This window comes from Vigna radiata, unplaced genomic scaffold (genome assembly GCF_000741045.1).
Source record: "Vigna radiata var. radiata cultivar VC1973A unplaced genomic scaffold, Vradiata_ver6 scaffold_351, whole genome shotgun sequence".
NCBI lineage: Eukaryota > Viridiplantae > Streptophyta > Magnoliopsida > Fabales > Fabaceae > Vigna > Vigna radiata.
The window spans coordinates 171,913-195,609 of record NW_014542186.1 but is presented as its reverse complement, the minus strand read 5'-3'; the positions used below and the strand labels follow the sequence as shown (position 1 = coordinate 195,609).

Genomic DNA, 23,697 nt, shown 5'->3' with positions numbered 1-23,697 from the left:
CTTGAAGATCAACGGACATCAAGGCTAAAGAGGAACGAACGGTCGGAGAACAAGGAAAAGTGAACGACAAAGCCAAATCAAGCAGCACAAGGCAAAAGTGCCACGTCACCCAGGTCAGTCCTTTCGGTCCCAGAAATTCATACCGAAACAAATAATAATGGTAATAGTTGAAATAAATAGTACTAGTGAAAATAGTAATAAAAACAATTATTAGTGTACTGGGAGACCGGGCGATCATGGTACGGTCGACTCCCAATGATGCCATGGGCCAGACGGTCAGAATGGAAAGACAGGTCAAAAGATAAGGTATAACAAACTAGATTAAGGTAAGTCAGGATTAAGGGTTATTAGGCTGTGGTTGGGCTTTGATTAAGGTTTCACTAATCTTAGGCCCATAACCACCACTATATATAGAGGTCAAAGGTAGGAGGTAAGTAGATTCATTGATTGTGCATTTAATACTGAGTTCTGATTATCGAACGGACTTTAAAATTGACTTAAGCATCAGAGTGTCTTTAACAGATACCTTCCCGGATAGACTTGGACGAAGGAGAAGCGGGATTCAGACGGACAATAAACAGTAGAAATTGTGAAGGGAATTGGTGACTCGACCTCATACCGAAACAATTAGTAAAATTATGTATTAATGTGGAGAAAGGTCAATCCTATTTTATAACTTAAATATGAAATAACAAACTAATTGATGAAATCAGACTTTTAAAAAGATAAATCTAATACTTGAATTTCATAAATCATTTTGGCATATTTACACCTTATTTAAGATCACTCATATGTAATTTTCTTTTTTATTGTTCTAAATTCTCCTAAGTGCTTTTCACTCTCACTCTCTCTTTCATACAGAAAAATAAATAAACACATAAATAATAGAGAATTGAAAGACCTTACTTATCCTGATTCTAATGGACGGAATTCCAGCCAAATGAGGTGGCCACGACCATCCATGGCGGTGCCGCCAAGGTCTTTGGTGGCGCCGGAGACAACGTCGCCGGTGATGGGAGATTTCCATGAGTCATAGGGAGAACGCCATCCACACCTTATATTATTTTAATGTAACATTCATCTTATATATGCATTATTTTAAAGATATTAAGAACATTAGGATAATTTTATTTTGTAATGACAAAAGAAATATTAAAAATATTTTTTATATTAATAAATAGATTAAATTTTTAAATCGTATTATTTTCTTTTATATTCTGACATTGTATTATCAGTAAGAAACAAAGAAGGAAATGATACCTGAACAACAGAACATTTATACACGGTACACGTGTCTAAACGGTATTGGTCTACGCGAAAATTGAATTTAAAATAAAATATTGACGTGGCAAGCTTTTGGCGCACATTTTGAAATTGGGTTTTTCGTTTCATTTGCGAAATCTGAAGGAGAGAGCGCATCTGAACGAACGTAACGAGAGAGAAGCTTCCGATCGAGCCACTACGGTCGTTTAGTTGTCGAGCTAAGCAGCTAGCACCGTCGCCGGAGAGTCACAGTTCATCGGAAGAGGTGTCTTCCCTCCACCTAGCCACCCAGTCCCGACGCAGTGCTGCTTGCGAACGTGCGATCACCGTCGGCTAGTTCTCGTGCTAACGACCCACCACCGTCGCCGGAGAGCCACAGTCAATCGGAAGAGGTGTCTTCCCTCCACCCAGCCACCCAGTCCCGCTGCAGTGCCGCTTCATTGCCGGTGTAAAAAGGGCAAACCCTAGACGCGGTTGCTCCGCCGTCGTGTTGTCTCCTCCCAGCCCACCGTTCTGCCGCCGTTCCAAGACAAAATATTGACATTTTCTTCAGTCCACCCAACCACCCAGTACCGTCGGAGTGTCGCCGGAGCTCCGCCACAGTGCCGCCAGAGTACGTATATAAAAAAGTATTTTCTTCCCTCTTTTCCTCAGATAGATGATGAATAATTGTGTCTTTCTTTCTTGCAACACTCCTTCTTGATCTGCATTTCAAATTTTATATCTATCTCTTAAAATTTTATATTATGCATTTGGTTCAACCTTTGTCTACATTGTTGATGAAGAGACGAGTCAAAATAGAACACCTTACCCTTTAATTGAAGAGAAGCCCTTGTTCGAGGATCAGGGGTCTGCATCGGAAGAGAACCTGGTCTCGGGTTTCCTTGGTTTCCTTTCTTGTTTCTGTTATAAAAGAGCATTTAGAAGGCAAATTAGGAGTTGTTTAATTTGATTGACATCCACGGTTTCAGAAAAAAAATTAACCGAATTCACGAAGCCAACTTCTATTGGCAGGCGCTGGAATCCAGTTATACATTCTTAATACTGTAGGACTTAAGTAGAAAATTTCGAAACCGGAATGAACCAGTTAAGATCGAAACCACACACTGTTTCACCCGCTACATAGAGTTTCATAGGTGGATTGCCTGACATTGGCTATTTGGTTTCTGCGAAAGTGTTACATATAATCTTTTACTTAATATTGGTTTTAATAACAGATGCCTGGCAGCAAAGGGTGATAACTCTGGTGAATGTGAGAAATTTGTTAAATACTACCGCTCCCTTTGCCCGGGCAAATGGGTAAGCAACCCTTAGCTTCTTGGTTGACTTGTAACTGACTGCTTGTGAACTTTAATATAAGAATTGACGTCATACCAGAAATTTATGGGATTTGCATTGTTCAATTTTTTATGAGATTGATCCTTAACGTCTGCAAAGTTGTAAACTGTTAGGAACTATAGAGCTTGTTAGGAACTATTGATCCTTTTGAAGACCCTTTTTTTGCCCAGCTAGGATTTCTTAAGTTCATATCTACTGAAGTACTTTATTGTCTTTGTTTTGGATGAATTAGATTGTAGAACTCCGTATGAATGTTTATGAAATATGCAATTTCACTGCATCATTTAGAATTGATAGGTCCATTTTAAATTGCATATAGTGAAGAGAATTCTCTTTGCAGTGCTTTCATTAGAATAAAAATTCTAAATTTATGATTTTAAGCATATCAGTTAGGCATTTAGTTTCTTTTTGTTGTTTTCTTTGCATTAAGCCATTCATACACATCCATTTAAGTTGATTTTGAAGGGTCTGCAAAACAAAATAAATTTTTGATTGATATTGATTCGAAGAGAAAAGTTTCCTAGGAAGAACAGGAGAATTAGATTCCCTTGGGCAAGGCATAGAAGAGAGAGAAAAAGAGACATAATAACAGGTGAGAGTAATTTAATTCCTACTACATTTATTATTCTTATTTACTTCTTATTATCCACCTTTTGAATCTTCTGTTATTGATTCTTGTGGAAACTCTTGTTCTCTCAACTACCCATGTTATTGTTAATTGCGTATTTCACATCTTCTATGTATTCGACAACTAAGTCATATTAGTGATCTTCATATATTAATTTTTTAATATATTTTAAGATATCTAAATTAGTCTACGTGACTGTAGTTTGAAGGTTCAAGAGAGTGATAACACAAAAACAATTAGGAAAGAGAAGATTTGTGAGAAGAAATATGTAGACTTAATTGAGATAATTTAAGATAGACTTAATTAGTAGTTTAGTTCATTAGTAATTTAATTTCTATAGGTAGATATTTTATTTATTTTAGTTTTTATATTTGTTTTTAACTTTAATTTCATATTTTGCACGCGTAGTTGTTTCCGTTTGGAAACCATTTGTCCGGTTCTTTTGGAAGAGGGAATCCAACCAGAAGGCTAAGATTTTATGGGTATAATTCACTATATACCTATTTTATCCAAAACCAAATTTGAATTTTATATATTTCTTTTTGTTTGCTCTTCAATATTTATATATTATTGATGTTGAAGGTAGGTACTGGTGGAGTTGAAAATACTGATTCATAATCAAGAGTTAGTCCTAGAAGTTAATAGTAACGAGACTTGTGCACTTGAATTTGAAACTTCATAGTATATAGTTTATATGATTATTGTACATATGAATATATTATCTTAGAATTTGTCTCACTTTTCTTTGAGGTTGCTTGATTTTTTTCTTCTTCTATTCTTTAAGTTGTTGAAATAGATTCTATTACAAAGAAGGAAAGCTTATAGTACCTGCATAACTGCGTAACAATTTGCTTCATGGTATTTTGTTAATGTCGAATTTGTTAGTGCAATTACATTTCATACAATGTACTTTAAGATTTTGTTGATGATTATTTGTACATATGTTGAGAAATTTTATTTTTTGTAGTTGTTTCTCCCAATTACCCATGACCTTTCATATAAATGTTTCATTTTATTGAAATGTTGTGCATTTTTGTTTTTGCAGGATGAACTGCAACAGTTTAGGGAGCAATATATTTGTCAATGGATTTTGGATGTCGCTAATGTGCAAAGGAATCAAGTGTTGCAAGATTTAGGCATTTTGTAGATATTTTTGACAATAGTGATTTTTGCAAAGATTGTTTGTAGAAATATGTCAAGATTTATGAAATATTGTTTGTAGAAAGAAATATGAAAATTAGGTTCTTTTCATGGGCAACTGATAGGTCTCTTATAATTTATAAGAGGAGAACTAAAAATTAGGTTATGAATTAGGATTGAAATGTTCTAGCTGTTATACTAGTTGGTTTCTATTAGCTTCCTCACAACAGTTGCTTAAGGGTAGAATACTATGATGTTAATGTATTTGCTTAAGGGTAAAAAGCTAAATCTAATATTTCTTACTTTTATTTGTTTTAGTGTATTTTCTGCACTGGTGGTAAACGTTCAATGTGCTTTTGAATTTTATATTTATTGATTGATAGCTATGAGCTATCTGCTATCATTGTTGATTTCAATTTTGTTGATGTTGTAGGAAATTTTAAGAAGGGAATGCCATATTTAAAGTGGCAATTAAGTTTTTTCAAGTGGTAAATATGGTTATTTTACCACGTATTTGTTAAAAAATTTGTATAAAAATTGGTTTCAAATTATTTTTAAGTGGAAAAAATGATGACAAATAAATTAGGCACTTAAAAATGAATGTAATATTTACAGTTGACCTTTCTGTGCAAAAACTTCACCTGAAGTATCCATTTATTTAGCTTGTGGTACCACTAGTTTTACTGCACCATGAGTTTGAATAAATATGGATCTTTCTACACGTGTTTGTTTAGAAATTGTATGAAAATTGGTCCAAATTACTTTTAAATGGAAAAAATGATAAAAAACAAATTAGACTCTCCTAAATGACTATCATGTTCACAGTTGACCTTTCTGTACAAAAATCTCACTTGAAGTACCCACTTATGGTACCACTAGTTTTCCTACACCATGGGTTTGAATAAATAAGGATCTTTTGCCACGTGTTTGTTCAGAAATTGTATGAAAATTGGTTCCAAAGTACTTGTAAGTGAAAAAAATGATGAAAAACAAATTAGGCACTCCTAAATGACTATCATTTTCACAGTTGACCTTTCTGTACAAAAACCTCACGTGAAATATCCACTTATTTAGCCTGTGGTACCACTAGTTTTCCTACACCATGGGTTTGAATAAATATGGATCTTTTATCACGTGTTTGTTCAGAAATTGTATGAAAATTGGTTCCAAATTACTTCTAAGTGGAAAAAACGATGACAAATAAATTAGGCACTAAAAAATGAATGTAATGTTCACAGTTGACCTTTCTGTGCAAAAACCTCACCTGAAGTACCCACTTATTTAGCCTGTGGTACCACTAGTTTTACTACACCATGGGTTTGAATAAATATGGATCTTTTGACACGTGTTTGTTCATAAATTGTATGAAAATTGGTTCCAAATTACTTCTAAGTGGAAAAAATGATTGAAAGCAAACTAGGCTCTCCTAAATGACTATCATGTTCACAGTTGACTTTTATGTACAAAAACCTCGCCCGAAGTACCCATTTATTTAGCCTGTGGTACCACTAGTTTTCTTGTACCATGGGTTTGAATAAATATGGATCTTTTGCCACGTGTTTGTAATTGAAAAAAATGATGAAAATACAAATTAGGCACTCCTAAATGATGAAAATACAAATTTAGACCATTGTTTTACTTTAACTAAATTATTTTTAACTTAACTTCATTTAATATGTTTAAATAAATAAAAAAAATTAAAAGCCTTCCAATATAACATTTATTATAATATTCAACAATAATTTATCTGGAACATGTATTAAAATCTTGTATAGCAATTTTTTGTTGAGCTTTTAAATAAATTAAACTTACAACAATAATAGAAATAAACTATGTAATTTAAATTAATTAAATATTTAATCATTACATTCTTAATATCTTTTATTCTTTTAAAGTAATAAAATAATCACTTCCAAGTAAGAACAAATTATTTTACACCAACAATGAAGCATAATGATGAAAACAAACACCTTAAGTCTAAAATTTGTCTTCAAAATATGAAATATAAGTTGTATATTTTTAGTAAGACTTTAGTTGCAATAAGTGGATACTTATGTTATCAGTTTTGCACACAAGGGTTCCTTGACTTCTAAATACATCTTTCAACCTCACAAAAATGAGTATCATGTCTAATAACATTTTGTTAAGACAAGGATGCATTATCCTCATGCTAATTGTCAATCCAACCAAAATACAAAATCAACCTTCAATCATGTAATAAATAATGATTAACTCAGTTAACTCAATTAACTCAACCAACCTTCTTATTCTTTAACAATTACATTAATATTACAATGTGTTACCTATTCAACAACCACAATTTTAATATATATTCATAATAAACAAATTTATTAATCTAAGTTGTCAAAACCATTTCCAATGATAAAAGGTTTTTCAAACCACCAAGATTAATAAACATTAATAAAGCTTCCAACACACTATCTTCAAAATGAACTCTAGAGACTGCACCACATATGCTAAAGCATTTGGTCTCTCCAAACTTGTTCATTTAAGACAAAAAACTATTGAATATATAATAATAGCTTTAGCCACTATAAAAATCCATCAACAACAATACCATTGAATATATAATAATAGCTTTAGCCACTAAAAACTGAGGGAATATTTTGGCCGTATGTTTATTCTAGGTTACTTAATTTTCTATTTGTGCAACTTTAATTACTATAACTAAATACTTATTCCAAAAGTAACGATTGAGAATTACAAAGTCAAAAAATAAAAAAAGATTAGAAAAATGCTTAACTAGTTTAACTTACAAGTATACAAGACCTTGCAAACTAAATATTGATAATACTCAGAAAGTTGTGACCACAAAAACAATCACATGAGACGACAAATATCCTTATCATAGAGACAGAAGAAACAAGTATTAAAACAGGATAAAAGAAACGTACAGAATCCAACAATTGCAAGAAAGAACATAACAACAGCAAGAATAACCAATGCAGAGCCAGTCTCCTACAACACATAATATATAATTGTCAGAAAAAAAAGACATTTTAAAACCTCAAATGAAATCAAGATATCCAAATGTACTACAACAATATAAAATAACAAAAAAGTTTACATGGTTTCGGAGCTCAGTAAAACTGCACCATAATGATTATGGCCTCATCGGCCAGAACTTCCAAGATCAAGGATCACAATAATGATAAAAACCTTTTGACAGTTGTGCTAATAAAGTCAGGTTAATAAACAAGTAAGTTAGGTTAATAAAGTCAAAATTATCCACTAATAAGATGCTAATACATTTGTAAAGTTAATAATGAGATTTGTGCTATGTAGCCCAATTAATGCGAGGGCATGATTTAAAGGTAGATGGGCCATATAAGGTGAATGGATGAATAAAAAGAGTATTGGATAATTTGGATATACCTGTCTAAGGGTTGTTGTGCTCTCACACGTTCAACAATAGAATAAATTCACTTTTCACATCTTCTGCATAACTTTCCCAGGAAAATAACTGTTCAACTCCTCATCCCCTTCTATTTCAAAAGTTGCTTTTCAGCTCCACTAACCCCACAAATTTATATTTCTCTCCCATTTTAATTTCTTCTATAACAAAAATAAACAATTTTAGACTAAATTTATTAAATTTTTTTTAGCACCTTAAAACCTGTAAAAACATTAAAATTATAATTTGATTTAATCGTACACTTTTCTCCCCTACAAATAGGGTACTGTTGTTTCAGTGCCATCATTCTAAAAAAAAAAGATGTGCCTCCACTTGCTTCATCTTCCATTGCGTTACTTTTTAATATATTATTAATATTATTTGTTGAAATTTATTAAAAAATACATAGAAAAATGCCATATTTTTCCTTTTAAAGTTTAGAGAAGAAAAAAAACTAATTATTACCCAAGTGATATGATGGAGGCATGTGAAGTGCCAGAAGAACAACCCTGCAAACAATGGAAAATAGGACTGTCAATACTTTTCGAACTGTGTTCTGTGCTCATTCAATTAATCATCATAAAATGTGATTTAATGATAAATAACATTATTAAGAAAACAAATTCATGATGATGATTATGTGGTGGAGCAATAAAACATGTTTTGCGACAAATAATTGACTAAAAACTAAGTTGGAAAGAGAATAAAATGTCACTGATAACTTAGGATTAACCTCAAAAAGCTAATAGGCTCAGTCTAGTAGCCACTGCAGCAATCCTAGGAGTAACAACAACACCATCAGATGAATCCTGCAACGACCCTCCATTAATTAGAAACACAGAGAAATACTCTAACAAGATCATGAACAAAAATCTATTTATTTTAAAATCAAGCACATATAAATGGATCAACCACCATATTCTTGAAAAAAATATCTCATTCTCATTTTTCTTTTTTATAATCAGCAAGTCCAGTTAATGATTCATTCTTCGTTTTCCCTGATTGGTCAGTTTCCTTTCTTGCAAACTAAAATTCTCAATTTGAAAGATCAAACTTTTACTTCTCCCAAAAGCAATTTAAATACCCTATCTGTATTATTAAATTAAATAGAGAAAATGCATACTAGTTTACAATATGAAATTTGCCTTCCAAATGTTCTTTTATAACAGAAACTAGAAAGGAAACCCTCGAGACCAGCTTCTCTTCCGATGCAGACCCCTAATCCTCAAACAAGGGCTTCTCTTCAATTAAAGGGTAAGGTGTTCTATTTTGACTTGTCTCTTCATCAATAATGTAGACAAAGGTTGAACCAAATGCATAATATAAAATTTCAAGAGATAGATATAAAATTTGAATCTGAGGAAAAAAGGGAAGAAAATACCTTTTTATCGACGTACTCCGGCGGCACTACGGCGGAGCTCCGGCGACACTCCGATGGTACTGGGTGGTTGGAAGGACTGAAGAAAATGTCAATATTTTGTCTTGGAACGGCGGCGGAACGGTGGGCTGGGAGGAGACAACACGACGACGGAGCAACAGCGTCTAGGGTTTGCCCTTTTTACGCCGGCAATGAAGCGGCACTACGGCGGGACTGGGTGGCTGGGTGGAGGGAAGACACCTCTTCCAATTGACGGTGGCTCTCAGGCGACAGTGGTAGGTCGTTAGCACGAGAACTAGCCGATGGTGGTTGCACATTCGCGAGCGGCACTACGTCAAGACTGGGTGGCTGGTGGAGGGAAGACACCTCTTCCGATGAACGGTGGCTCTCCGGCGACAGTGCTGGCTGCTTAGCTCGACAACTAAACGACGGTGGTGACTCAGCTTCTCTCTCGTTCGTTCAGATGTGCTCTCTCCTTCCGATTTCGCAAATGAAACGAAAATCCCACTTTCAAAATGTGTGCCAGAAGCTTGCCACGTCAATATTTTATTTTAAATTTAATTTTCGCATGGACCAATACCATTTAGACACATGTACCGTATCTAAATGTTGTCCAAATCTGTTGTTCACGTATCATTTTCCAACAGAGAAATGGTTAAACGGTTCTTTCAAGAAAGTAGTGTTTGTTAGTAAAATCATTCTGCTCTTCATCATCATTACGAATTAAACAATTAAGGCATACTTCCGCTTTTAGTTTGAATAATTTAACATGATATATTCAAGTTTCAATAATTGATAGTTTTTTTTTTAATCAAGGATTCTAATAATTTGTATTGGAATCATTATCATTGATTGATCATCAATACATTATTCTTTTCAAGTTAAATTAGATCACATGACTTAAAATTTTCATATCACACGTTAATATCATGATTCATGTTGTTTATTAATGAGTTTAGCTACAATAATTGAACCAAGGATTACTTTGATTCTATATTAATATGATGATTAGAATAAATTGATATATCATAAAATACAATTATATAGTTATTAATATATTCTAATTCAAAAATTAATGAATCATTAACCTAACATTAATCTTATATATGAATAATTATTTATATATTAAAAACAATTCCAACTCACGAGTAATCAAATATAAAAACTATAATATAGGTATATAAAACCTATACGAGACAAAACCGAAGAATATCTATTTCGAAAATATCATCACGTGTAACTTCAACCTCTATGAAATGACTTGTGTGTGAGGAAATGATTCAATGAATATTTTGAGTCTAAAGAATTATTATATAAAAAACAAGAAAAAAAACCAACTTGTCACTAAAATACATGAAAATGGTATGATAGGGAGCCTATCATATATTTTGTAGAAAAAGTTAAGTCAATATATCAATTATAATAATTAATTTATTATAATAATTAATTTTAAATTGTAATAATTTGTTTTTATTAACTATTTTTTTATATTTACTTTTCTTTTATTTAGTTTAATTGTTAGTACTAAATATCAATTATTATAATTAAATTATAATAATTATATTAAGTACTAACAATTAAACTAAAGAAAGGGAAAGTAAATATACAAAAATTAGTTAATAAAAATTAATTATTACAATTTAAAACTAATTATTATAATTGATAATCTGAACTTGAGATGGTGAGAGGTGTAGATCCTCCCTGTGGTTGGATTGAGACACAAGTATGCATGTTGATCAGCCGAGTAACCTACAAAAACACACATAGCAAACTTTGGTGCAAGTTTATGGTTAAAATATGGTTTAATCTAGGGAAAACACAAACAATCAAAACACTTTAACTTATGATAATCCAAACTAATTTTGAGTAATTTGGAATAAGGTGACTGGTACCTAAGAATTGGTGTTGGGAGATGATTTATGAGATAGGCGGCTGTTGTCATGGCGTGGGGTCAATATGTGAGGGGCAAACCTGAGTGGTGGAGAAGAGAGAGACCAGTTTCGGCAATGTGCCGATTCCGACATTCGGAAATTCCATTGTGTTCAAGTGTATGAGGTGGGGTGGTGTGATGACTTATTCCATGAGTGCTTAAAAACGGAAGAAGACCAATATATTCGTCACCATTATCCATGTAAAGAATTTTGATGTTGCGATGAAAGAAATTTTCAACAAGCGACTTAAATTGGGGAAACAGAGTTTGCACATCAGATTTACGTTTTATCAGATATAGCCAAATATAACGAGTAAAATGATCTACAAACATGCAATAGTAGCGAAGACCACCAATTGATAAAACAGGAGAAGTCCATACATTAGAGAAAATTATTTCCAAAGGATAAGATGATTTAAAAGTGGATTCATGGAAAGGAAGTTTATGACTTTTATTAGTTTGACATGAGTTGCAATCTGATTGTTGGAATTTATTTGAACCCAAAGAAAAATGCTGCTGAATAAATGTGAAGATAGAAGAGGAGGGAAGCCCAAGTCTATGGTTCCATGAAGCAGAGGAGTTTGTGCGAACAGAGTGGACTAACAGAGAGTTGGCTGGCTAGAGATAGAGTCCATCCGCACATGAGCCATTATGGGTTGTTTGACCTGTCTGCAAGTTCTTAACATAAAAAGAGTTTGGCAAGAAAACAACAATAGAGTTAGTTTGTTTGGTGAGTTGAGAGACAAAAAGGATTTTCTGTTGCATGGAAGGAACACACAAAGTGTGGGAGAGCGACAAATCATTAAGTAAAAGTGTTCCAGAATGAGTGATGTTTAAACCTGAACCGTTACCCTTAAACAATGAGTATGGATCCGTGTACGGACGATGAAGCACTAGATTGTCAAGATCATTGGTGACATGATGCGTCGCTCCACTGTCAACCAGAAAATTATTTTGAGAAGTGCCAGCAGTTGCAGTATGAACCTGAACCTGTTTAGGGTTAGCAAGGAATGAGGAGGCATCGGGACACCAGGGTGCTGCTACTTGAAGGTGTGACACTGAGACAGGACATGGCCCTTGACATTGCACCACTGATAACGACCAAGAAACGGTTTGCGATTGCCAGGGTGTGAAGTTGATGATGCAGAAAATTGCCCAGGTCGAGTTTTATCATAATGGTTGGGACGAGCCTGTGCATTCAAGGTTGTCATGGGAGCAGGAACCTGTCGTTGAGCAACAACAAGGGAGAGTTCTTGAATGAGAAGCTTCTCGAGGAGGTCATAAAAAAGAATGGCAGTGTCCCTTGCATTGACGCCGTCAATGACAGCTCTATAACCGTCGTCGAGGCCACACAAGACATGGTCAGTCATGTCTTCAACGGAGACAGGAGAGCCAAGTGAGGCAAGGAGATCTGCAATTTGCTTCAGAGAATGCATGTAGGTGGTGATGGATTGGGTACCTTTGGACGCTGTGTGGAGACGCTCTTTTAATTGCTTGAGGTGGCTGCAAGATGCCTTGGCATAAGTGCGCTGGAGAAGACACCAGGGATGCCACTTCAGTGGAGAGAGTGGTGAGGAGAACACCGTATATAAGACGGTCCCGTCGACACCAGGTTTGATAAGAAGGATTCGGAGTTGGAGGTTCAACGGTGGTGGAGACCATCATCGGCGGCGTAGGAAAGGATCCATCTAGATATTTGAGAAGATCATAGCCATCAAGAAGAGCTTCAACTTGAAGTTTCCAAGTGAGGTAATTTGAGGGTAGAAGCTTGGTGACACTGCTGAGGGTGATGCAAGTGAAAGGTTTTAATGGCTCATGAGGGTTGCTAATAGATGAAGAGTTGTCGTTGGCCATGGGAGGCAAAAAGAAAGGAAGGAGCGACGTCCTGTGTTGAAGAAGATAAAAAAAACGAAGAGGATCGTGTTAGGCTAATACTATATAGAAAAGTATTTGAATGAATTGATTCTATCATTGGATTACAGTAGTATAAATATACAAATTGATAACGTAGTTGGAAAGAGTTAAGGCAATAAACTCCACCAATTTAGTATCAATTATTATAATATCAATTATAATAATTGATATTTAGTACTAACTATTAAACTAAATAAAGGGAAAGTAAATATACAAAAATTAGCTAATAAAGACTAATTATTACAATTTAAAACTAATTATTGTAATTGATACTCTCAACCAAGAGGGGTGAATTTGTTTTTTCCTTTAAAAAATTGTTTTTTAAAAAGCTTTTTGAAATCTTTAAATTTTTCTTGAAATGCAATCAAACAAGAATGAGAGCAATGTAAAGGAGAAGTGATAGAGAGAACAATGTAAAGGAGAACTGCAGAGAGCAATGCATCTATTTATAGAGTTTGGAACTCTGATGCATTTTAATCGATTAAACAATTAATGTAATCGATTAAGCTTTTCCTTTAACTTTACTAGTTTTACATTTGCACAAGATTTAACAGATTAAAAGTGCATGCAATCGATTAAACATTTCATACACACCACAACATTCAAAATATGACCGTTATTGACAGTTATGGCTTTTCAAGAAAAAAGTTTTCACATAAAACGCATTTTAACTAATTAGGAAAATAACATAATCGGTTAAGTTCCATACTTATGCAATTTTGAAAACTTTTTCCATTCAAAACACATCAATGCACCTAATAATCATGTACTGGCATAACAACGAGTTTTAACCGATTATACACATAATGTAATTGGTTAAAACTTGATTGCTTTGCCTTTGATGAACATATACTGATATGTGATGAATTTTAACAAATTAATCAAACAGTTAATCGATTATTTCATGCAGACATGCAATGTGCAAAGTGTTTCAATCAATGATTCATTCTTAATCAATGAATGCATAAAACAATTAGTTCAAGCACAAACACAAATATAATCAAGCAACTGTTTTGTCATTTTCTTGTGCAAGAAACTATAAAACATTTCTTTTGTCATAATAAAAAAACACATATGTGAGATATGGGTTCAACTGTACATAGCTCCCTCTATCAACAATCTCCCCCTTGTTTGATGATGCACAACAAGAAACTATTTTCTAGTTACTCTCCCCCTTTGGGCATTAGCAAAAAATGACAATACAAGTAACATGGAAAGAAAGTGCTTAAGAGATACATAAAAAAAAAAAATTCTTAGAGACCATTGAAGAATATGATGCTCCCCCTATCATTTCTAATAATTCTCCAACATCTCCATTCCATATCATTTCTAATCATCTCATTTCCTAGTGTTTTAATCCCAAGAAGTTCAATTCATTACTTATGCTTTATGTTTATTTTCGTTGCACTAAATTCACATTAAAGGGAATCATTCTTTAGTCTAAATTAGTTAGATAATTATACGATAGTAAAGTGTTATACGAGTCTCTTGGGATACAATATTCGGTCTTACTGGTTTATTACTTAGAACGATTTGGTATGCTTGCCAAAGAGTTAACAATGTGGTAAAACACATTTGTAACAAGTAAAAATGTCTAAATGTACTGTGCAATGTTGTTCTTAACGTGTCCTTTTACAAGAGAAACGTGTAGGTTGCCCTAAGTGAAGTTTGAAGCTTGTTCTTCTATCGTTGTGAGTTGGGACTTAGTTCACAAAGTGCTCTTCTCTCGTTGCGAGTTGCTTCACAAAGTGTTCTTCTTTCGTTGTGAGTTCGTTCACGAAGTGTTGTTCTCTCATTTCAAGTTGCTTCACAAAGTGTTCTTCTGTCGTTGTGAGTTGGTTGAAGTTGTAATTGTTGGAAGTCCACATCGACTAGAGATAAGGTCAAATTATAATATATAAGTGGGTGCAAACCTCACATTACAAGCCGTTTTTGTGAGGTTGAGTTAGGCTTAAAGTCTACTTCTTAATATGGTATCAAAGCCAGGTTAGAGCCTATTGTAGCGTGATATATGTAGGCATTTCTTTCCACCCGTTGTCGAGACACTATTGGACCACCCATTAATTCTACTCTTACGCTCGAGATGTCTATACCTCGGCGTGAAGGGGGTGTGTTGGAAGTCCACATCGACTAGAGATAAGGATAAATTATAATATATAAGTGGGTGCAAATCTCACCTTACAAGCTGGTTTTGTGGGGTTGAGTTAGGCTTAAATCCACTTTCTAATAGTAATGTCATGGAATCAATGTTGTTCGTCTTGCTTCTGGGGGACCTCTCGTGGTGGTTCATCCAGAGGATTGGTTGAAACACAAATATGTCATTGTGGGGATTACAATCTTGAGAGTGGCCAACACTGTTAAGAACGGTGGGAAACAATTTTGGGGTTGACCTAATTACATGGTTTGATGTGTGGTTTTATATTTTTATTGGGGGTAAATTTATTTAGTGTTAATGAAATGGTTGTTATGGTTGGACATTTGAACATTGTTGAGATTGTTGATAGGGGGAGCACAGGTTTAGCTTAACCCACAATCTCAGTAATATCTATTTTTGATGATGACAACACATAATTAATAACACATCTGTGTTACATGTTCTATGTTTACATGCTATATGCTTTTGATCAATGTGTTAAATCTATTTACAGCATATTTGAGAACATGATTGTGTTGTTCATTGCATATCATTGTGTTCCATATGTGTTTTTATATGTGAATGCATGACATATGTTTATAGAAAAGGAAAACCACAAGCACTTATGTTAAACTTTAAATGTGTGGCAAAACAACAATTTTAAGTCGATTACATTATGGGATGAATCAATTAAAACTCATGTATTTGCACAAACCCTTTTCAAGTGTCCTGTGAGATTTTTAAAAGAGAAATTTTTTTCAAACGTATGCTTAGCATTGTTGTTTAATCGATTGCATGCGTGCTATATTCGATTAAGTTAGTTATTTTTTTGAAAATCTGTTAATGCATGTGTGCTGTATTGACCAAGCATTAAATGATAGTCGACTGCATTAATTGCGTATTCAATTAATTGCTGTGTTTGCTGCTAATTGTTATAAAAAAATTGTTGTATTCGATTACATCAGTGGCTAAGTCGATTAAATTGTGTCTGATATGTGTTTAACTATAAATTGACGTAGATTTGAATTCTGTAGGAACTTTTGTTATTCTAACATTTTCATATCTTTTACAGAAAGCTGTGATCCTACAAAAAGAGGGGAAAAGCTCCAAGAAACAAGATTGACCGTGGTGATCAACAACTAGTGATTTCTTGAAGAGCAAGATTGTTGTGTATTAAAGGCTGATCAATCTGCACATTTGGGTGTTATTACGCAATCAGATTCTGCAATCTTTTGAAGATTGGTTTGAGTTCCCTGTTGTGATTACAGGAAGAAGAACGTGTGTGTTCTTGACTTTGAGGGTGCCTCAAAGGGGTTAGACGGCAGGAAAGGAGATTATTGTCGTTGTTCTTGTTATGTATTGCCTATATTTTGATTAGAGTGTTAGAGAGGTGTTTTACATTTTTGACGTGAGGTCTTCTGTAAAAACCTTGTTGTAAAAATTTTGATCATTATAGTGCATTTGCTTCTTGTGGTTGGAAGGACACTGGATGTAGAAAGGTTGGTCGAACCAGTATAAAAATGTAGTGTTTGAATTTTCTGATCCTTACTCTCTTTTATAATTGAAACTTATTCGATTAAGTTTCCGCTACATTAAAAATCTTTTACCTTACGATTCAAGAAAGGTAAAAAGGCATCACTTTTTGTGAAAGATTTTAAAAGCTTTTATTTTTATATTTCACCAATTCACCTCCTCTTGGTGTGAAAAATTGAGACATTCTATTTTAACAAACATCAAAGTGGAAATGAAGATTTTCAAGGATACAATCATTTTAAATGGCGCAATGAAAATAAGGAAGATGAAAATAATTCTATTGCTAGATAAAGAAGAGAGATGAATACTCTGAAAAAAATACTTATGGTTTATGAGAAATGGGAGAAATTCTTAATATAAATTATGTCTTCTGAAATTGATTAAAATCATCTGTATTTGTACTTTGTTTAAAATTTCATAAAAAATGTTGTAAAAGTGACATTTTTGTAAAATATGAGATGAGCTTCTTTTTCTTTTATTCTTTGCCTTTTTGGACTACTCTATACTATTTCTCTAACATGGATTAAGTGGTGCATACAGGCTGGGGTCTTATTGGCCGTCTATATTATGATATAGTATGATATAGTTTTAAGTGAAACTGCGTTAGATAATAAAAAAAATTGTATCTTTAACAATTTTTTATTGACAACTTTTGTAAAATTGTTTTGATTAATCTGTTTCAAATATATAAAATACAAATCAATAAAATAATGACACATAATCTATTATAAAGAAATTATTAAAATATTATGATCTTTCAATCATTATTTAAGAAAAAAGTGAGTCTCACTAAAAAGAAATGCCTTACGTTTTGTGTGGAACACTCACATATTGTTATTCTGGCGTTGGATTTAAGTTAGGAATTAGTAAAAGGTATATGAGAGGAACATTAACATTGAAAGAAAAGAATACAACCTTTTCTTCTTAAGTGGAGATATAAATACATGTTCATTTTTCTTCTACATTTGTCTGTTTATACTTCTTCTGCATTTCAAAAGCAAAGAAAATGTGGCGCAGGTAATTATAACATTTGATATTTCTAAACTTTACAATTTTAAAATTATCATCTTTCATATAAATAATGTATTTCAATTTGTATTATATTTCTCCACAACAAATAATCACGAGATAACTTTTTTATCCCCTTGTTATTATATTACACACTGCTCATTTTCCCTGCTAACAATGATAGAAAGTAAAATATAATTAAAATTTTCAATCGATAAGAGATATATTTTACATAAGCCTTGAGGCTAATAAAATATTGTTACTTAATTTTATTTTTTTTTTAAATTTCATATAAAGACGAGACATACATTTATAAGCCTGCTTAATATCATGTCCAATTCTAATTTAAATTATTAAAATAATTTTATTTTATTTATTAAGTCATATAAAAAACTTATTCACCTTGTTATTTTTAGATATTAGTTTCCTTTCATTAAAATAATTTCTTTTACTATATAAAAATTTATTTTCTCTCTTAATTATTCGATTTGTTCATGATCCATTAAGTTTACTCTGATTCTAAAGGTTTTGTTTTCCTTTCAAAACATTTACAAAATTAATATGTTATAGTTTTTATAAAATTGTAATTATGTTTAATTTTTTAATTTTTTTATAATTATTTTGATATTTATGTAATTATTATTTTTGTTATTTTTTTTAACATTTAAATTTCTTTCTTAATATTTTTTATTAAAAATAAAATGTGTCAGTTTTTACACTGAATCATTAATAGCATTATTTTTTTGTATGTATTTGTATTTTTCTTTAAAAAATATTTAATTAATATTTAGAATAGAAAAATAGGAATAAAGCACAAATTTCATACTTTTCTAATTCAAGGACACGACAGAATAGAATGAAAGTTATAGGCTGTTCTATTGGGGCTGTTAATGTTTACTATTCATAAAGATTCTTTTCTTTTAGCTCTATTCTCTGTAAACTCTTAGGTTTTGGAATTATTTTTAAAACTTAATTAACTATTCAGGATAAAAGGAAAAACTATCCACAGTAAAATCATAAAAAAAATTATTTATGATCATATTTTTATAAATTTAATAATACTTTTTATTTTAATTATTATTATATAAAATTGATATCGTAAATATGCATTACTAAATAAGGAGATACACTATTTGATAATTTTCTTTCATATTATATTTTAATTAGACAAATTTTATCATTTATATTTTATAATTTTCTTTTGAAATTTAGTTAATTATAACAATAAAATCATAAAAATTATTTACTTATGATATATTTTTATAATTTACTTTAGTAATTCAGTTTTTTTTTCTTTTATCATAATATAAAACTAGACACATAGATATATTTCTTCTAGTATATACGATATCTTTTTGATAAAATAAATAGAGTATTTGAATTATAACTAGATATTAATTAGGTTTCGTTTCATTCAAATAATTTATTTCTTTTTATTATATAAATTTTTATTTTTTCTCTTAATTATTGTTGAATATTCATTAAGTTTATTCGAATTCTAAAGGTATATTTTTCCTTTCAATATTTACAAAAATAATAAAAGTTAAATTACTAATTAAATTTTTATTCTTTGATTTGAAGATGGGGGAAAGATCTTGCACTGGAAATTATGGGCTGGGACAGGGAGGCCGCATTTATTATAAGGGTGAGAATTTGTGATTAGCTAAGCAAGCTCACACATTACTACACATAATACATCTAAAAACAAAATAATATATTAACAATTTCAATTTCATTTATTTTTATCAATAATCTTTTTATATATTATCGTATTCTTATTATAACAAAATTATTATTTGATTGTATTAGTTATCAAATTATTATTTTTTTATTTAAATATACTGTAGTACTTACTTAGACAGTGTAACAATTTTGATATACTGACACAAAAGTGAATAAAGTTTTAATATTTGAAATTGTTTTAATCATTTAAAGTTTTAATATTTATGGACAGCGGAAAAGTGAGGATCTTCCGAAGGAAGGAAGAGCTGCAATAACAGTTGAATTATGCGAAATGAAGAAAGTGCATCTTCAAGATTTACCGAATCTAAGAAGCTTTTCTTCAGGAGAAACTCTTAAATGGTCATCCTTAGACAATGTGGTTTTGAAGGACTGTCCCAAAGTGAAGAAGTTTGGTTTGGGAATGATAAAAGAATCAGAGTTAAAATCGATTCTAATAACAGAAAATGAAGAGCAAATTGACCCTCAGACCAAGCTTTCATATCTTTTTGAATTATTGGTGAGTTCTTCTCTCTCAACCATTATTTATCACAATAACACATACAACATATATTTTTTTTATGTAACAATAAAAAATTAATGCAGGATGACAAACTCTCACTCATTACTAATTACAGTATATCTAACAATCGAGAGTTATATGAGATATTCAATAATCTTCAAAGTTCCCATTTCACCAACCTTCAAATTCTTCATGTAAATAACTGTGAAGAAAGATTGGAGGATTTTCTTAATATATTATCAAGGAGGTCACACAAACTCCAAGTTATCAACATTCAAGACTGCTCACTATATTATTTTTGTTCTGGAAGAGGGACTGAATATGGCAAAATTTTCACACAGCTAAAGGAACTAAAATTAATAAAAGTCAACTTAAAGTATATTTGGTTTCATGACAATCCAGAATTTGTTGACCTTGGAAACCTACAAATTTTACACATCATACATGTTTCCTCTCTCAAATATATATTTGAAGAGTATCCGGTGGAGAAGCTTCACCAACTTAAGGAATTAATTATAGAAAAATGTGAAGCCTTATATACTATTTTTAGGGATTATCAATATAATTATGCAGGTGGTCCAAGAACTAACTTTCCATCATTGAGTAAATTGGAGTTTAAGTTTCTCCCAAAGTTGACACAAATCTACAATGGTCATTTAGAATTCCCAAGTCTAAAATCTTTGATGATAGAAACATGTCCATTATTGACAAAACTCACGACCGGATTTGCAGATTCACATGAAATGTTTACAACTGATGGGGAGTCTTTTTTTGAATTGAATGAGATTGTGTTTGACAGTTATGACAACATGGTTTGTGTCATCTCCTCTAAGACATTACAAGAGTTGATGAACTTGAAGAAACTCTTTGTCAGTCATTGTAAGGAATTAAAAATCATATTCAACATTCATGAAGAAATACCTTATTCCACACAACTTCTACAACAACTATCTGAACTAGCTTTGATTCATCTTCCAAAGTTAACTTGCATTGTCAACAAACAAATTTCCAAGTTTTATCAAAATCTGAAAATTCTACGAGTGAAGCAATGTAAGTCTCTTCATTCGTTACAAGTGCCATTAAAACTAACAAATCTGGAAATTTCTGATTGTGAGACATTAAAGAACATTATTTTGATTAAAGAAGAAGAAGAAAAAAGGAGAGAGAAACTCACATTTCATGAATTGAAGGATATATCTCTTGAAAACCTATCAAAGCTCTTTGTTCTCTTTCCCTATACATCTGAATTTCCATCCTTACAAACATTAAAAATAGCAAATTGTTCTGCTTTGAGATCGTTTGTTGAAGATCCCAAATCTCTTACAGAATCATCTACGACAAATTATTTCTTTCCAAGTTCAGTAAGTTTCAACTACAAACTATTTATCACATGTTTAACTCTTTTTGTCATTTGATATATATGTGTATGCCATGGAATTATGCAAAATTATCAAATTTTCTTTGTTTACTCAAACAATATAGTTCATTCCCTTAGTTTTTTAAATTATCTAACTCCATAACCTTAAATTATCATATGTTTCTTGCAGCTTTTAGTGGAAAAATTAAAGGAACTTCATATTATAAATATGGATGTAGAGAAGCTTTGGCATTCCAATTATCTATCTGAGTCATTTTGTGAACTTGAAGATCTAAGTTTGACCAACAACAACAAATTGTTGAGTGCTATATCTTTTGGTGTGATCTTGAAATTCAAGAATTTGAAAAAAATTACTTTGGACAAATGTGAAATATTGGCAGAGGTATTTGATCTTGAAGATGACAATCTTGACCATAACACTCCTGAAATACTTCCTCGACTAGAGGTCTTATCATTGATTAACTTAATCAAATTGAAGTATGTCTGGAATANGGAACCTCAGGTTTCATTTTTTCCAAATTTGGTGTCACTTTACATTGTCCATTGTCATAGCCTTCAAAGTTTATTCTCACTTTCTTCCATCAAAAATCTTAGAAAACTCAAGATACTCAAATTGTGTAAATGTGATAAAATGGAAGAGGTCATGTCTAATGATATATTTGAAGATGGAAATGTTTCTGTCATTTTTCCTGAACTACAATATCTTGTATTGAAGGATCTTCCAATGTTGCTAAGATTTTACAGGCAAAGTAAAATTATATATTGGCCTAAGTTGAACACAGTAAGAGTAAGGAATATTCCAAAAATGGAAACATTTTCAACAGGCATCCTCGTCACACCATTTTTAAGATCAATTTATGTAACATATACTAAAAAACTCTGGTTCGGAAGCTTGAATAACACCATATCCTATATGAACAACAATCCAGGTACTAACCATTAATATTATGCATACATATTTAAATATTATAATATAATAATAATTATTATATATATATATATATATATATATATATATATATATATATATATATATTTCGTTTATATTATTATATTGTTTTTGTAAGAACCTAGAAAATAGAGTATTAGAGTAGACAGATGTATTAAAATAATGAGACCGAGTATTTTATATTAAAATAGTCTTATAATATAAATATAAGTTTCTAACACTCGGTTCATTATCTTAATTTCCTCTATCTCTCTAAAACACTATCCTATTTGCTTTCTCTCACTTCTCTCTAAAGGTTCTTGACCTTAAGTCATCTGTTCAACGATCAGGAAGTGTCTAGGTGATCCTGGCATCAAGGGCAACCTCTTCAATCAATCAATTTGTTGAATCGAGCAAGTAAGTGGTAAACCTCTTTTTCTTAGCCTTTAGGGTTTTGATTATGTAGAACAATTTTGTTTTGCATGAATCAAGTGCTCCTCTGTTTAAATTCTTAGTTTGTTGGTGATTCTAAGGTTGTTCTTCAATCATCAATCGGTAACTTGTAGGTTTTCTAGAAGTTCCTTGTACCACAAGTGATCGACGGAGTGTTTAGAGGAGTTAAAGTTGTGTATCGTCGGTGTAAGGTAAGGGAAGCTAGAATCTTTATTTTAAAATTTTGATTTTTGTTGAAAGAAGTGTGTTTTGTATGTGTTGTGATTTATGTGTAAGAATGAAGATGTTGAGAAAGTGAGAATCTAATCGTACTTTGATGATAATGATCTAAATGATGTTTTGTGTAATGATGAATGATATAGAACATGTTAAATCTGTTTGTATGTGTTAATGACTTGTAAATTAGTGTTTGTGAAGTTAGTATGATGATTGAATTGGGGGAAAGAAATGGTTGATGTTGATTGTAAGTCATTTTGTCTAAAAATGGGGTTTTGGCTAAGGAAATTATGAGAGAAGTGTTGTAAACTGAGCAGAGGTATTCAGAGTTAGTTATAATTGAATTGTGAGTTGTTCTAGCAATCAAAATAGCAGAAATATGAAGTGTGAATGTCTGGTGGTGACTAGGGAGAGTTCAACTTGATTTGGAACTCAATTATGAGGAAGTGAACTAGTGAAAATGTGAGACAGGGATTCTGCGTGCAAATGGTAAATTTGAGGAGTTTAGGTAAGTCAATTGAGACTTGTTAGAGTCCCTAAGTGGCTTAGAATTATGCCACAAATGGTAGAATTCAATTTGAACCTCTAAGTTGAGTTTTTGTAAGTTTTTTAGTGAGATCTTGAGTCTAATTGTTTAGACTAAGGTTAGAAGTGTTTAGATAGCATTGGTTAAGTATAATTAGGTATATAACACAAATTAAGAGAGTTAGAAGTTGGGAAAAATAGTTAGAAATGGTAAATATGGTTTTAATTGCATAATTTTGCAGAATTCGTGTTGCAGAATTATGCAGTCTAGCTG

At 31.8% G+C, this 23,697-nt stretch overlaps 1 protein-coding gene and 1 long non-coding RNA gene across 6 annotated transcripts; both read left to right on the top strand.

The window, feature by feature from the left end:
* Positions 1–1,390: 1,390 nt before the first annotated feature.
* Positions 1,391–4,717, top strand: LOC106779192. 4 transcript variants are annotated; one of them, XR_002666339.1, is made up of 5 exons: positions 1,391–2,399; positions 2,481–2,562; positions 3,067–3,193; positions 3,638–3,711; positions 4,275–4,717. It is a non-coding gene; the product is annotated as an uncharacterized LOC106779192 (long non-coding RNA). The 4 variants fall into 4 exon arrangements; XR_002666340.1 differs by having other exon boundaries at positions 1,391–2,562; positions 3,118–3,193; XR_002666337.1 differs by having other exon boundaries at positions 1,391–2,562.
* A 12,941-nt stretch (positions 4,718–17,658) lies between these two features.
* LOC106779187 (disease resistance protein RPS2-like) lies at positions 17,659–23,212 on the top strand. Of its 2 annotated transcripts, XM_022776483.1 has the most exons (6): positions 17,659–17,690; positions 19,263–19,326; positions 19,636–19,920; positions 21,471–22,230; positions 22,580–22,653; positions 22,796–23,212. In XM_022776483.1, exons 1-5 carry the CDS (start codon positions 17,680–17,682, stop codon positions 22,588–22,590), a joined length of 1,131 nt encoding a protein of 376 aa, XP_022632204.1. In that variant the 5' UTR covers positions 17,659–17,679; the 3' UTR covers positions 22,591–22,653; positions 22,796–23,212. The 2 variants fall into 2 exon arrangements, with proteins under 2 accessions (XP_022632204.1, XP_022632203.1); XM_022776482.1 differs by lacking the exons at positions 17,659–17,690; positions 19,263–19,326; positions 19,636–19,920 and adding an exon at positions 20,473–21,284 and having other exon boundaries at positions 22,580–22,646.
* The last annotated feature ends 485 nt before the right edge of the window (positions 23,213–23,697 follow it).